The sequence below is a fragment of the Eulemur rufifrons genome, chromosome 7 (assembly GCF_041146395.1).
Source record: "Eulemur rufifrons isolate Redbay chromosome 7, OSU_ERuf_1, whole genome shotgun sequence".
NCBI classification, from domain to species: Eukaryota; Metazoa; Chordata; class Mammalia; order Primates; family Lemuridae; genus Eulemur; species Eulemur rufifrons.
Window position 1 is genome coordinate 252,436,261 of NC_090989.1, and position 15,448 is coordinate 252,451,708.

At 51.5% G+C, this 15,448-nt stretch overlaps 3 protein-coding genes across 6 annotated transcripts; 1 reads left to right on the forward strand and 2 right to left on the reverse strand.

Annotated features, from left to right (window-relative positions):
* Window positions 1-2,521: 2,521 nt before the first annotated feature.
* On the reverse strand, window positions 2,522-4,010 carry SIT1 (signaling threshold regulating transmembrane adaptor 1). Its single transcript, XM_069474408.1, has 5 exons — window positions 3,955-4,010; window positions 3,704-3,839; window positions 3,562-3,620; window positions 3,391-3,452; window positions 2,522-3,298 (listed from the first exon to the last, which is right to left on the reverse strand). The coding sequence occupies exons 1-5, from the start codon at window positions 3,992-3,994 to the stop codon at window positions 3,065-3,067; spliced, it is 531 nt and encodes a 176-aa protein (XP_069330509.1). The 5' UTR covers window positions 3,995-4,010; the 3' UTR covers window positions 2,522-3,064.
* A 4,480-nt stretch (window positions 4,011-8,490) lies between these two features.
* CCDC107 (coiled-coil domain containing 107) lies at window positions 8,491-11,457 on the forward strand. 4 transcript variants are annotated; one of them, XM_069474410.1, is made up of 6 exons: window positions 8,491-8,628; window positions 8,719-8,870; window positions 10,191-10,254; window positions 10,348-10,438; window positions 10,537-10,649; window positions 10,731-11,457. In XM_069474410.1, exons 1-6 carry the CDS (start codon window positions 8,508-8,510, stop codon window positions 10,949-10,951), a joined length of 762 nt encoding a protein of 253 aa, XP_069330511.1. In that variant the 5' UTR covers window positions 8,491-8,507; the 3' UTR covers window positions 10,952-11,457. The 4 variants fall into 4 exon arrangements, with proteins under 4 accessions (XP_069330511.1, XP_069330512.1, XP_069330510.1 ...); XM_069474411.1 differs by having other exon boundaries at window positions 10,194-10,254; XM_069474409.1 differs by having other exon boundaries at window positions 10,194-10,254; window positions 10,537-11,457.
* An 88-nt stretch (window positions 11,458-11,545) lies between these two features.
* On the reverse strand, window positions 11,546-14,763 carry ARHGEF39 (Rho guanine nucleotide exchange factor 39). The gene is made up of 9 exons (XM_069474413.1): window positions 14,611-14,763; window positions 14,328-14,422; window positions 13,939-14,059; window positions 13,559-13,677; window positions 12,871-12,941; window positions 12,491-12,619; window positions 12,105-12,334; window positions 11,754-11,842; window positions 11,546-11,584 (listed from the first exon to the last, which is right to left on the reverse strand). The coding sequence occupies exons 1-9, from the start codon at window positions 14,746-14,748 to the stop codon at window positions 11,569-11,571; spliced, it is 1,008 nt and encodes a 335-aa protein (XP_069330514.1). The 5' UTR covers window positions 14,749-14,763; the 3' UTR covers window positions 11,546-11,568.
* Between the last annotated feature and the right edge of the window lie 685 nt (window positions 14,764-15,448).

The following is a 15,448-nucleotide window of genomic DNA, read 5'->3' on the forward strand; positions in this document are numbered from 1 at the left end:
GACTGGAAGGAAAACAAAGTTGAAATCATACCTCGCTATAGTTACACATGAAAAATAAAATTGTTTTACAGAAACTCAATTTACAAGCTGGACAGTCATGTCATCCAGCTCCAAACCGAGAGAGTTGGCTACACTCTGCGAACTTGTGGGGCGGCCGCCGAGGGCGGCGGGCCCTGCGCTCTCGGGCGGCCCGAGCCGCGGGACTACAATTCCCGGGATGCCTCGGAACAGGTAGCAATACGCCTGCGCAGAGGCGGTGGCAACTCCACGTCTCGCCAGGCGGGGGCGCAGGGGGCTCAGTCCTGAGCGCACAGAAGCAACGAGCGCCGCGGCCAGCCACTGGCCGGGAGGGCGGGTTTGGGGGCGCACGTCTACCGCCTGGGTTGGCAGCGTTTGAGCCCTCGGCTCTGATTCCAGCCTCTGATTCCCTCCTCTCCCAGGGTAGAGGTGTCACGTCCTCCTGGCGCGAACACACTGAGCCATCTTGAGAAGCATAGCCTCGCTCAGAACCCCACATCCCGCTGCCGGCGGTTCCCCGCATCCGGTGTCCGCCCCCAAAGCCACCCTCCCTCCCACGCAGCTCCAGCTGCCTGCCCTTAACCGCGGCCTGGGCGTCTCCTGGGGAGGCCCAGGCTGGGGTTCTCAGAGGTCCAGGGACCCCGGGGCATTTGTTTTCTGGAGTTCCCTTCTCATTGGGACCACCAGGCCGCAATTAGGTCACGGTTCTCTCCTGGATGGTTTTCTCCGGCGCTCTAAGTGGGAAGGAGAGAAACTTGGAAGTGAAAGCCTCAGCTTCCTCTTTCTTCTGCCCCCAAACCTCAAAAAGGTCTGTCAAGCCGGACCTACCTCTACAGAGGCCCTAGGGGGAGACGGCCTAGACCTCAGTGAAATATCTAAGAAGGAGTTCGCCAGCCTGGAGCTTTCGCCACCGGAGGGACGGATCACAGATAGGCTATATATAGGGAAGGAGAGAGGAGCAACCAATGGAGTGCAAGGACTAAGGGTGTGTGTGTGTGTGTGTGTGTGTGTCTGAAAGAGAGAGAGAGAGAGAGAGAGAGAGATGGATGTTGCCTTGGAATTGGGAGTGGGGGATGTTCGGTGTGCTAGGTAGGACCTTTTTATTTAACCTCCTAAACATCTCTTTCTAGTCCATCTCCTCCGCTCCATCCTCATTGCCACTGTCACCATTTTCTCTCAGATTTTGCAACAGCTTCCAAAAGGCACGGCCTGACTGCAGTCTGCTGGCCTCCGGATCAACACAGCAGCCAGCAGAGCTAGAGCCCAAATCCGACTCTGTTCATTCCTTGCTTAAAAACCTTCAGTGACTACCTTTCACCTCACCCACAGGATAAAGTCCAAACTCCTTGGTATGGTTTATAGGCCTAGTGTGACCTGGCTTCGGTCCACCCCTCCAGCCTCATCTTGCCATTTCCCCCTAACCCTACACTACCCTAACCATAACCCTATCCCTCCAGCCATGCTGAATGCACTTCTGTCAGCTCCTCCAGAGAAGCCTCTGCTTTGCCTTGTGGTTCCTTTTGCCTGGAACGTCTCTGTCCTTCAGTTCTCGCAGCAGACTCCTACTACGTGTCATGTGCCTCCTTACAAGTCACTTCACCTATGAGCTCCTATAGAGGACCCTATATTTCTCTTATTTTGGTAATACCTAGCATTACTGAGCACGCATTGTCTTCTAAGTGCTCTACTTATAGCAATTCATTTAAACGTCACAACAGCCTTTTTTAAAAAAAATAGACACCATTAATATCCTCCCCATCTTACAGATTCAGAAACCGAGGCCCAACTGCTCAAGAACACACAGCTGGTAAGTAGTAGACATGGAATTTCAACTCAGGCAGCCTGGCTCCCAAGCCCACAGTTCTAATCTCTGTGCCACCCTGCCTACCGCAGCATGCTATGTGGTGTGGGAGGCTGGGGTTAAGACTTAAGCAGATGATGGGTGGACAGGCAGAGCTGATTGGATGGGGATTAAAATGAAAGCGGTGACAAGCAAAACTGTTACCAGGATTGTGGGTGACAATTAAGACAGTGAAGCGGAGATGGAGTGGACTGTTGCCATAGTGATGTGGTGACAAGAGGGCCCATGGTGGTATACGATGAGAGTGCAGATGGGGCTACTGATGCCAAAACAGGGGTATAGGTGCGTCTTCTGGAGGATGAGGGAGGATGGAGTGGCTAGGCTGGCAGGTTGTGGGGGTGGCGGCAGAGTTATAGAGGTCATGGGAGAGTAGTCAGGGGCCAGTGAGCTTGCAGGCCCAGGGGGAATGTGGTGGCTCTGAGGGCAGATCCTGGGGATGTTACAGCAGCCGCAAGAGCGGCTGAGGAGCTGGGCTCCAGCCTCCACCCCTGGCACCCACCTCTGCCGTGCTGGTGTGGCAGCCCCTCTTGGCCCTTTGTCCCCCGCTAGGCACCCCCAGAAGTGCTCTGTGCAGACAGCAAAGCTCACATCCCCACCTGTGAGGCCTGTTGACAGTCTGCAGCCCTCTAGGTAAAATCTGAACACTTTTTGAGAAGTTTTATTTGAAAACTTGGGGACACGACAGAGACAGCAGGATGACGACCTGTCAGCGTTCCCAGGTCAGAAGCCAGGCTCGAGTCCCTCAGGTCTCTGGGTTCCAGGACCCCTCCAGCCTGTGAGCTTCCAAGGGATATACCCACCCACGTCCTCTCAGGCTCTTACCCCCTCCCCCACTGCCCACTTCCTGTGCCTGAGGAGACACTGGGTGTCAGGGGTAGACTATGGGGTGGGGGAGGAGCTGGTTAAACTCCAGAAGGAGGTGGGAAGTGAGAACCGGGGAGTTTGGGGGCTGAGAGGAACAAATAGAAAAATGAGGTGGGGACGGGGCCACTGCCGTTGCCTCCTCCATCCTCAAGAAACAGTTTGCCCAAGATGTCTCCTCACAGCTCAGATAGGAAATTCAGGGTAGGTCACATCCTGTGACTAGGCAATGGCGCCCTGTCCTTGGGGGCTGGTTGGGGAACAGTCATGCCCCTGCTCCAGGGAAGGCTGGGCAGCGCGTGCCCCGCTGTGCCAGGCTCCGTCTCAGCTGGCCGCAGGCTGGCTGTTGGCGTAGGCCTGGTCGGGGAAGGAAGCCCGGGCCCTGCGCGTCTGGGCACACACCGAGGCGTAGAGCTCTGGCTCGGGGCCCGAGGCCTGGGGCTTTGGCTCAGAGTCCAGCACCACCTCCGAGTACTTGATGGGAGTCCCCGGGGTGGGGATCCGGCCCTGAGGAGGCCGAAGCTGCAGGCTGGTATAGCACGTCACCTCCTCTGCAGCCTGGAGATGCAAGGCCATTAGAAGTTCACTGGACCCTTGGAAAAGCCCCCCACTTCCTTCCCTCCCCTTTTCTTCAGCCATAGCTGACTCACCCTGGCAGGGCCTCCAGGGGTTGGATCCTGCTGGTCCGGCCCTGGTTCTTGATTCAGCCGTCCTGGGCAGGGAACAGGAATCTGGTCAGCTGTGTCTTCCTCCTCCTGCACATCCTCATCCCACCCACCCAGGACCTGGCCTCTGTGCCTCTGCCATTGCCGGCTCCCTACCTGTCTGGAGATAATGCAGGTTCCCATACAGGGGGACCTCTTCCACAGACCCTCCAGAGCTGCAACAGAGTTTAGGGGATGAGTGGGGACTTCTTGGTAAGGGGGAACTCTCAATCAACCCATCCTTGTTGTCCTCACTCACCGTCCCTGCCCCAGATGGCCCCTGCCCCAGCCACTGATCCATTGGGACAAGTGTGCAGCCAGTGAGATGAGAAGCAGCAGCGTCACAGCCCCTAGGAGGGCCCACAGTCCCCAGGCCTTGTCTATGGAGGGGATTCCTGTGGATATGAGAGGATGGGGGATGTTACTGCCCAGCCCAACCCCAGGTCCCAGCAAGTGGGACGTGGGGCCACTTGACCCCTCCCCTGGGAGCCCCTGCCCCGCCCAGCTCACCCAGCCATGGTAGATCCGTGCAGTTGCAACCTCCGCTCATGACTGCTGATGTGAGAGCCAAGTCCACGACCACTGCCCAGAGCCAAGGGTAGGTCCCGTTCATGGCCTGACAACTGCCACAGCCCCCCTCACCCCCACCCTGCCCTGGGCTTGGCCCCCACAGCTCGGCATCCCCAATACTGGTAGTGGCAAAGTCACTGGTTTCCGGGGAGGAAGGGGGAGGGCAGGGATGAGCAAAAGAACAAAGACCCCGCCCTGTGCCTGCACCTGCGCCACTCCTGCAGCTCCCGAGCTCCCCCAACCCCCATGGTCCTGTGCCCCCGTCAAGAAGAAAAGCAGGCCTGAGCGTGCCACGTGCGGGTGAGCCCCTGAAGATTCTGAGGGGGCAGAAGTGGCCTGAGGCAGGACCAACAAGGACAGGAGCACACCTTCTACCCCAGGATGCCCCCTTCCTCCCCAACTCTGAGTTCCATGGGGGAGAATGTATTCTGTAAAGAGCATGTTATTAAGTGGAAAGGCGTGGGGGTGCGCCCCTCCAGGTACCTGCAATCCCATCACACCCAAAGGCTGATCTGAGAGCAGGTGTTTATATGGGCCTTGTCATTGTTATTAATACTATCACTAGTATTACAGTTTGGGGCATAGAGAAAGCTAGATTCCCCACCCCCAACCCACTGCAACCAAATTGTCCCTAAGAACTGTCACTCTCAATAGTTAATTGCATTAAAGAAATCTCTACCCGAGGACTATCCTGGGAAACTGAGCCCTGTCTTTGCACTTGTTCACTTCAAGGAGTGGAGTTCCTGTTGTGCCCAGGGATAGCCCAACCACGTGGGAGGCTATTGGTTTGGGAAGAGGAGTTTTAAGTTCCAAATATAAACCCTAGACCACAAGTCAGAGATGTGTTTTGTCTGGTCCATACAATTTTTAAAATTTCAGTTTGTTGCAGTGGCTGACAATGTGGGTGGCAGGAGAAGTCCTGCCTTTTGGGTTGCAGGCAATAAGGGGGTACATTGGCCATAGGGAATTTAAAAATTAAATAAAATAGACTAAAAATCAGTTCCCTTTTTAGTATCATCATTTATTATTCACAATTCTTAAAAAAAATGTCAGTGATAGGCCAGGTGCAGTGGCTCATGCCTGTAATCCCAGCACTTTGGGAGGCTGAGGCAGGAGGGTCACTTGAGGCCTAGAGTTCAAGACCAGCCTGGGGCAAAATATCAAGATCCTCATTCCTACATAAATAAATAAATAATCTTTTAATCGACTATAAGTAAGGATTGACAAGTCTGGTTATATTTTCTATTGAATCTGCAAAGATTACTTTTGGCAAATTTGCAGAAGGATCAAAAAAGAAATTGTAATGCTGGTCATTACTCAGACTGATCAATATGTAGGTATAAGTTTTTTACCCCTTTCCTCAAAAAATACAATAATGTAATTAGGAAGTATTAACCTATTACCTTTTCCTTTCTTGTTCTGTAATGTTTAATTTAAAATGTTTAGCTATATATATGTATATATTATATACATACACGCATAACGACATTTCAGTCAACAATGGACCACATATATGATGGTGATCCCATAAGATTATAACATCTTATTTTTACTGTGCCTTTTCTATATTTAGATACACAAATACTTATCATGGTGTTACAGTTGCCTACACTATTCCATACAGTAACATGCTGTACAGGTTTGTAGCCCAGGAGCAATAGGCTATGCCATATGGCTTAGGTGGGTAGTAGGCTATACCATCTTGGTTTGTAAAAGCACACTCTATGATGTTTGCACACAACAGTATCATCTAATGTCACATTGCTCAGTAGGCATCGCTATCATTAAGTGCTGCATGACAGTATTTTTATGCCAGCAGAATTATATCTACAAAGTTCAATAAAAGAAAATATTTGCTGTCTGAATTTCTTTTCTAACCCTTATTATTCATTTCATTTCGTAATTATTACTAAAAATAATTTCATCATATAGAGAATTTTAAAAAATGATCCACTTGGTGTCAAATATGCTAAGTATGCCACTGATTCCTTATCAACACTTAAAAATTGAGAGATTTCCAATTTTAATTTTTTTTTTTTTGAGACCGAGTCTTACTCTGTTGCCCTGGGTAGAGTGCAGTAGCATCAGCCTAGCTGGCAGCAACCCTGAACTCCTGAGCTCAAGCAATCCTCCCGCCTGGGCCTCCCACAGTGCTAGGATTACAGGCCTGAACTATTGCATCCGGCCAAGAGATTTCCAATTTTCAAAATCTTGATTTGTCCGCTGGGTGCAGTGGCTCACGCCTGTAATCCTGGCACTCTGGGAGGCCAAGGCGGGAGGATCGCTCAAGCTCAGGAGTTCGAGACCAGCCTGAGCAAGAGTGAGACCCTGTCCCTAACAAAAAGAAAATAGCCAGGCATCATGGCGTGCACCTGTCTCCCAGCTACTCTGGAGGCTGAGGCAGTAGGATCCCTTGAGCCCAGGAGTTGGAGGTTGCTGTGAGCTACAATGATGTCACTGCTCTCTACTCAGAGCAACAAAGTGAAGACTCTGTCTCGACAACAAAAAAAAAGGAAGCTGAACAACCCCCCTCCTTTCAACACCCACTTTCATATTTAAAAAAAAAATCCTGATTTGTTGATTGTTTTGAAAGAAGAAAAAAATCAGATCTAGCTGTAGTGCCCGAGTTTCCTAAAGGCAACAATCAGTAGGGACCACTTATCCTATTATACCTGGCCTGACCCTCTTATTTACATCGACTATGCCAACTGCCTTAGATTGAGGGTTTGAATTACCCTGATCTGCATATGCAGGCTGCCTCACTGTGACAACTCCCTCGAGTGTAGGCGTCTCGCTGCCCTGCCCTCCCCCCTTGCTTTCTGGAAAAACAGGAAGACACACCAATATTTCATTCATGTATTTAACACTCATGTACCGATTGCCTGTTTATGTGCCAAGCTCTGCAGATAGCAATGTGAATGCAACAGGGTTTCTTTCCTCATAGAGTTCTTGGTCTAGTTGGGAAGATGATCCTGCCTATCCCAGACGATGAAAAGGCAATGTGGGACAGAGGGGAATACCTGTCGGCCTGGAGAGGTCGTGGAAGGTAAGGAGCGGGAAAAGCTGGTGAAGTAGATGGTCTTGAGAGGCAGAAAAGGGTTGGAATCTCCGCCCTGCCTCTTACCTGATTAACAGCTTACTTAACCTTCCTGAATGGTAGTTTCCTCATTCTTTGAAAGACCTTAATTATATTACCCTTTTGGGGTCGTTTTGAACATTCATTCATTTCATTCAACAAGGATTCATTGAGTGCCTGCTGTGCTAGGCTCTGGGAGTAAAACGGTGAGGAAAAAAAGAGACGCGGGCCCTGCCCTGGTGCTACAGTCTAGCGGTGATGAAGAAAGTAAAATAGTTGCACTAAAGAATAAATTAGAAGTTGGGTTAAGGGCTCTGACTGAAGGGAACACACGAGCTGAAGGTTACGTAGAAGTCAACCGTGCAGAAAGGGAATAGCGGCGGAACATCCCAGAGTCACCACAATTTCATCCGCCTGCCTCCCGGTAGCTGTGCAGTAGTGATTAAAATCACTACTGGGCACGGTTCCGAGCACTTTACTTAGATTATCTGATTTAATCGTCGTAACAACTCTTGAGGTACACGCACATTTATCATTATCTCCGTTCCTCAGAGTGGAAACTAAGGCACAGAGAGTAATTAACTTTCCCGACGTCACCTGCTCTTGAGCACAGGCGGCAGGATTACCAGCCCGGGCATAGTCCAAACCATGCTACACAATAAATGGCGGCTACTTTGGCATTTGCCAGATGAATAGGGAGGTAGAGGAGGAGGCCGTCATAGTAACAGAGGACTCCAAACGTTAGGGTCCTTGGATGTACTTACTAGGGGCACGAGAAGCTGGTCACTACTTTGAAGAGGAGGGAACTCAAGACCATGAGTAAAAGACAGCCGCGCTGAGAATGAGCCCCGTGTGGTTGGTGCGCGAAGACGCACTGCCTGCGTAACTAGTGGAGCTGACGGACGACGCCCCCCACCACCACGCCGCTCGGCGAGATTCGCTTCTTGGCGGACTTTACAGTGGGAAGCGGAGGGATGTCTACGTGCGCGTGCACGCGGCACTCTCTGCCCGAGGTCCGGGGACTTTCCCCTAGGCGGAAGAACAAGGAACTAGTCCCCCGTATGTAGCCTAGGAAACAGGCCTTCAGCACGACGTACTTCTCCATCTTGTCCCGCTACCTTTTATAGGCCTATGAGAAACTTTGTCTTATGATTACGGTGAGAAAGTTGATGCTGTGGAATATAAAAACAAACTACTTTTTGGCACAATATTCTAGGATTGTAGGCTTCTAGAGCACTGTGCCTATTGGAATACCTAAATAGATAACAAACAAATTTGGGAAAGCCAGAATGACACGGCTTTATGCAAATATTCTCCGGTCCCTCCCCCGCGTGGGCGTGACCACCTTGAGAGCCCCGGAGCAGAACCTGCTCAGCTGCGCGTGTGCGCGTGCGCGCTGGCGCTGCCAGGGCCTGCAATGTGTGGGCCGGCAATGGCGGGCGCGCTCTCGCTGTCTGGCGTGCTGGGGCTGCTACTTGTGTCTGCGCTGCCCGGGGTCCTTGGAGACCGTGCCAGCCCCGACTTCCGGGCACACCCAGGTACCAGCGAGGGCTGCTGGAGGGAGGCTGGGACTACCTACAGGTCCCAGGCCTCAGGTTAGCTGACCCGCCTCTGCCTTCCCTCTGCAGGGAACCCAACCCAGGTCGGCTCTGGGGCCACAGAAGCCCGGCGGCGCTCGCCGCCCAAGGACCAGCGTGAGCGGGCCCGGACTGGGGCGCTGCCTTTGGGGGCGCTGTACACTGCGGCCGTCGTGGCTTTCGTGCTGTACAAGTGTTTGCAGGTGCGGGACGGCTGGGGGTGGGGGTGCCCTGGACCTGAATCTCCCGTGGGGGTACTATGGTACCAAGAACAAGACACGTTCCTTGGCTTTCCAACAGTATGGGGTAATTTTGAGGATCCTACGAGATAATGATCTGAAGGGCGCGTAGTAAAATTGTAAATAAATAATGATCCTCACACTTAATCCTCCTATAATCCAAAGAAGAGCTCTGGGTCACCCAGAGTTAGTAACTGGTGGAGCTGGGATTTGAACCCAGCTCGTGTCCATACTGCGATAGTGCAGTCACAACCTTGGCACAAGCGGTTGATTGCTGCAGCCACAGTGTTTCTAGAGTTCAAGATTCCAAGCGGTCTCACATTCTCCTTGGGAAGGAAGTCCTGAGGTGTGAGTTGACAGTACTTACATTTTGGTGGAATGAATTAGTTGAAATGGAAAGTAGTACCTCTCAGTGCTGTATCTTTAGCCCTGGCCCTATCACTTGCTTGCATTACAAAATAGAGGGTTGAACCAATGTGGACATGTGAAACTAGAAGAGACAGCTAATAATAATCCCAAGTAGATTCGACAGGATAGGATCATAGGACTGAATTTAATGATGAAATTTAAGAAGACTAGATTAATAAATTCTATTATTGGCCCAAGTACAGTACGGAAGAAACATAGCAGCTCTTATGAAAGGGACTTAGGGCATTCCAGTTGACTAAGTGTATTATGTGATGTGACAACCCACTTCCCAAATCAATGCTAGGAACAAGGTACTGTACTTTATCTGCTGATCATAACACTCCTGGAGAATTTTATTCTCCTCAGGGCACTGCTTTAAGAATACAAAATGCTCAATAAAGCATCCAGAGAAAACCATGTGAAATGAGCACTGACTGAAAAGACTGAAGATACTAAACCAGAAAAAACCTGGGAAAGAGGGTGGGGTATATAACCATTGCTTTCAAATTCCTGAGGGGCTGTCATGTTGAAGAGACATTATTTTGGAAGTCTTTAATCAGTGCTATTGAAAGAAGATACATGAAGGACAAATTATGTCTTTGTATATGAGCTAACAACCGGAGCTTTATCAAACTGGGGAGAGTTGCTCATTCCTAGAAGTGTCTAAGTAGACTGAATGACCACGTGTGGGGCATATTGACAAGTTGCTTCATGTCCTGGGTGTGGAGCTAGACTAGAAGTGATTGTGATCCTCTAAGGTAAAAACCCAGTAGCCTTCTGTACTTCAAATTATGCTCCTCTCTTCACTGGCTTTGGAGACTGAGGTGATGGAGCAGAACTTTGTTGCTGCAGTATTGCCCTTTCCTTCTTCCACAGCAGGGGAAAGATGAGGCTGCAGTTCTCCAAGAGGAGGCAGGCAAGAAGCAATCGTTGCAGTTAGGTGGGTTTAGCAGACATCTGTGTTTGGTGGGGGGAGATCAGGGGACAGCAGAAGATAAGTAACCATTGTCCCCCTTTTCTCTCTTACTTCCAGAGCAACAGCTGGCTCAGTTGACACAACAAGTGGCCCAGGCAGAGCAGCACCTGAACAATCTGATGGCCCAGCTGGACCCCCTCTTTGAGCGGTGAGGAGAGCAATGACCTGTGAATTTGTGGGGAGATTGGGGCAGGTGAGAGGAATGGGGACATAGATTGGGCAGCCCCTGAGTGGACATTTCTGCAGTGTGACTACTCTGGCTGGAGCCCATCAGGAGCTTCTTAACATGAAGCTATGGACCATCCACCAGCTGCTCCAAGATAACAAGCCAGACAATGGCATGGAGGTTCCAGAACCAGGTAAAGGATTGGGAGGTGAGTCTGGTGGAGATGGAGACAAAGTCTCTGAAACTGGAACACACCTGATCTTTCTCCTCACAGAAGCCAGCATACCTTTTCCTGAGGACTTACGTCTAGAGGACGACAAGGAGGAGCCTGTAAACTGGCACACAGAGACATGGAACTTAGCCACTTCCTGGGAGGTAGAGCAGGGGCTAAGGAGAAGGTGCAGCAGGGCTGCAGCAAAAGGCCCCAATCACAGCCCCAGCTGGGAAGGAGGGACAACAGCTGAGGGTTTAGTAAAACAAAGTCTGTTGTTGTGACTGGGTGCTTCTGTGTGCTTTTTCCATCCCAGCTGGTCGTACACACCCATACTAGGTGCCTAAGGACAATTGGGCCTTCTTGAAAAGGTTCCCTTATTAGGACAAAAAGAGGCTGCCTCCAGTGCGAGAGCAGAGAAGATAGAGGGAGCTCCAGTTCTTTTCCTGGTATTCCTGAGGCCACCAGCATGCCAGGCTTCAGGGCTTGAAAATCCCTTTTCTCATAGCAAAGCTGAGACAGAAAGAGCTTTCCAAGGGGGGGAAAAACACTTTACTAAAATCCAGTGAAAAAATAAACTGTAGTAACACAACATAAAAATAGCCAAATTTACAAAGCTGCAACCTTGATAAATAATTGGCCATAGACACAGCACCAAGTTTATCAGTCCCAGGTCCCCTTATTTGTGTCAGGGGCTGGTTCAGCGAAGGTTCAGTTGAGTCTCGATTCATAGGAGCTGGTCAAATGACCCAGAGTAGCTTGGTCCCAGGAAAACATAAAATGACCCTTGTCAAACCATGAAGGGTTCTGTGTTTTGTTTAGTACTGAAGAAGATTCCTTTGTACCCCTGGCTCTGACCTATTCCTGAAGTATCCTGAGTTCTGGAATTTGTAAGATTCCTCTAGTTCTTCTGGCTGCTGTGGAGAAAAGTCAGTCAGTCCAGGCACTGGCATGAGCGCTCTATTCAGACAAGATCACCCATGGGATTGGGGGCAGGGGTCCCAGACAGATGTAGGACATGAGATAGGATCAGAACTACTTGTGGGCCTCATCACAGTACTGTTCCTGAGGGAAGGCTAAACTTACTTGATAGCCAAAGTCAGACTGTCGTACCAGCATGACAACTCCTCTTGGTCTGTGGACATGAGCAGTAGCTTCTCATAAGGGAAGGACAGCTAAGAAGAGACCACCTCTTAGTGCATGGCTCAGAGAGGTCCAGGCAAAAGCTGAAACCCTTGCTGTTTCCATGGAGGTAATTCAGGGAGGAGATGAGAACTAAACATCATGCCCAAGCCCAAGCCCCAGTCCAAGCCCCAGCAGTCCTCTCTCAACGTAGATGGTTCTGTTCTTACAAAAAGGGACCCAGGCCAAGGAGATAAGCTGGTCCAAAAGTGTTTAAGAGATATTTTGGGCCTAGGGTTCCCACCCATTACTTACACTGAGCAGTCCACCACAAGGGCCTCCTGAGTGGCCAAATACCCTTTGGAGTTGACATTGGGCCATGGGGTAGAGGGCCCTGCAGGAAAATGTGCCACTCTGCAGCAGGTGCAATGGAGGTCGAGGCTTCGCCATGAGGAGCACATCAGAGAAGAGGAAGAACATGCGTGGCCGAGGCTCCCCATGGGGAGGCACGACCAGCAGCCAGCCCTGGCGTAGGAACCAGCGCCCTGGGGGATAGGAGAGCTATTATTCTGGTGCAGCTCCAGGACCCATGGGATAGAAGGAAAGGGAGGGTGAGAAAATAGGGGGTATGTGCTGGCTCTATAGAGGAAGAGGGGCAAGAGAGGGGCAGTTGAGGATTGGGGGGCATGTACGCAGACTACCTGAGGTAAGCCCCTTTGCTTGGCGTCCACTGAGCAGAGCCTGGACACGCCGGAGGTGCTGGTCATTCTTCTGTTTCTGACCAATGCTGTGGACTCTCTGGGCAGTCTCACTTACCAGCCGGGCAGCCCCTGAAATAACATCCCCCACCTCACTACCAACACAATTTTGACTTTGGGTGACTGGTGGTAGTGAAAGACAGGCTATTCTGGAGGAGACCAGGGTCAGAGTCTAACTTCTTGAAGAAAAGGCAGGGCAACAGGGACACTATATACATGTTGATGGAAGATAGGGACATACCAGACATTGCTGGATGTCAGAATCAGAAAGGGATACAGGAGAGAAAGCCTCCTGCCTGAGCTGCAGAAGAGCAAAAACCTACGTGTGAGCTGTTTGTGGTCAGGGCTGTTGGGACCTGTGTTTTCAGCCAAAGCAACGACGAGATTCTCATACCTAGAATTGTGCAGTGGAACGTCTATTAGAGGAGGTAGAGCTGGCAAATTCCCCCATCTGATACAAAGATCACCCCCTATACAGTTGCTTCAGTTGCAAGGCCAAGAAAGATCTGCTTCTGGACATTGTATCCCCCTCTTTCATCTGGGACTCAGAGCTTGGGCTCACACCACATGGCCCTCTTGCACTCCACACTTAAGAATCAATAGCAGACTGACCATAGTTTGGGAGGCTGGCTGGGAAGGTGAAAGTCAGTCAACCCAAGGAGGATGCCACAGACAACCTGACTGTATTCTCTTAACTCAGGCTTAACCCAGAGACAGAAATTCTAAGCTTGGACAGCCCCTTATCTCAACAAACTTTTCCAGATACTCTGAGTCCCTAGTACAGGCCCCTCACTTCAACGTAGAGTTCCACAGTCCCAGCTGAGAGCCTGAGGCTACAGACCCTGGGTACTCTAGTGGGTTCACATTTACTCTTGCAAAAGATTTTTTGAAGCAGTTTGGCTCAAGGGAGAGGCAGGGGATTGGGATAGACCCCAAGGCATTCCACAAAGCTGAGGGCAGCATTCATACAGTCGAAGAGAGGTTGGTTTGAATCAAAGTGAGTTCACTCACTGCTGGAGCCGCTGAAGAGGCAGAGAGAGCAGGTCCTGGAGCTGAAGGCCCCCAAACTCGGGGCGGCCTTCCTGAAGCCGAACGAACCTCCGGAAACATTTGTTTTTCTTTAGCTGCTCCTGGTGGGGGAAAGGGTTGGCAGCAGGGAGACAAGTCACTCCTTTTATTGCATTCATCTGTGTACACATTCCCAGCCTTCAGTAACCTGTGTGCTCCTGAGAAACCCTGTCTCCCTACAGGGAACTTAGCACAAAGCTGGGCACCCAGGGGGCTCTGTAAGTGCACGAAATCTATTAATGAAGTTTGGGTCTTCAGATGAAGAGGAAATGTAAGGGTCAAGAGAGGAAGAGGGGACAGATTTGAGGTCATCTCCAGGTTACCTTCAGGATGGTCTGGGACCTCTCTGTGTTGGCAGCAAATTGGGTGTAGAGCTCCAGGTGGCGGCAGAAGCCTTCCAGCCCTTGACCCCAGTATCCTCCCTCCAGGTAGGGAAGCAGCTCTCTGTGGGGCAAGGGCAGTAAAGGGGCAGCCCAAGAACTGCTCAAGCACCACCTCATTTAATCCTCTTATGAGTCTAGCACTACCCGGGAAGTAGTAGTGCTATTACCCCATTTTACAGATGGAGAACCGCGGCAGGTTAAGGCAGGCCGCAGGTGAGGTAATTGGCAGGCCATGAATACGAACCTGAGTCTTTCTGACTGCAAGTTCTGTGCACTGCCAGAGGCCAGGGCGCACCCTCCTTCCCTCTCCCCGCGTCTATTCCACTCACTGGCTAGCGCCGTAGATGAGCTCCCAGGACCCGAATAGGGCCTGGCGCTCTGGTGGTCGCAGGGTCCCCTTGGCTTTCAGGATCCCCAAGAAGTACTGCGGAAGGAGAGAATATTGGTATCTTACCCTGGAGGAGGCTAACGCCAGGGCGCGGCCAGAAAATGTAGAAGTCGGCTCGAGCTCCCTAAATACAGGGTGAAAGCCCAAGACCACCATACTAGGGGTCACCAACCTCGCAGAAACCCTCCCACACCTTGGGGTCCCCGCCCAATCCAGGCCCCCACCGTGGCCACCAGCCCCAGCTGTTCCTGGTAGCGCCGCTCAGTCTCCAGCAGCTCCCGGGCGGTGCAGGCGCGTTTCCGCTCCCAGCGGGCTCGCTGCTCTTGCACTGGGCACCGTGCGCGGGGTCCCGGGCTCTCCATGCCGAGCTGAGGGATCTACACTTCCGGCCGCAGCCCGCCGGAGATTCAAATTCCAACCGCTGCGGGACCGCAGTACGGAGCATGCGCGGCGGCCGGCCGGACGCCGCCGGGTTTCCTCGGCCTCCGCCCCGCCCCGCCGCAAGGGCGGCGCTGTAGGTGCGCGGGGCTGGCCGGGGCCGGGCCGGGGCCGGGCCGGGGCTGGCGGCTGTGCGGCCCTCTTCTGGGTGGCACTAAGTTGGGGAAGCAGCCTGAACTTTGAGTGAGGAGACTTGGGGATGCAGATGTTAGCTGGGCCTCAGTGTCCAATCTGCAGGATTGGGAAGGGGGCGATAATTACGGAATGCATTCTGTCCTGGGCCCATGCCAGACGCCAGCGGGGGTCAGTCGTTCCCAATGCTTTCACTACTACTAGGACCCCTCACGGGTCACACGGTTTGAAATATTTTGGCCCCTGGACAAAAGTTTATAGGTTTTAAGTTACTCATTTTCACGTTTCATACAGATCCAAAACCTGACAGCCAATTAGCTTCTGTTCAGCAGGTGTCAATAACTAACGAAGTGATTTGGAATTGTGATTCTGGCCAAAGGCAAAAGCTTGGAGTTGATTAGTCTGTGCTGTCTAGCCAAAAATAAAACGTAGCATATTTTCCATACTTAGGCCTTTTGAAAAATTGGCAGTAGTCCTAGAGGGTACATTGGC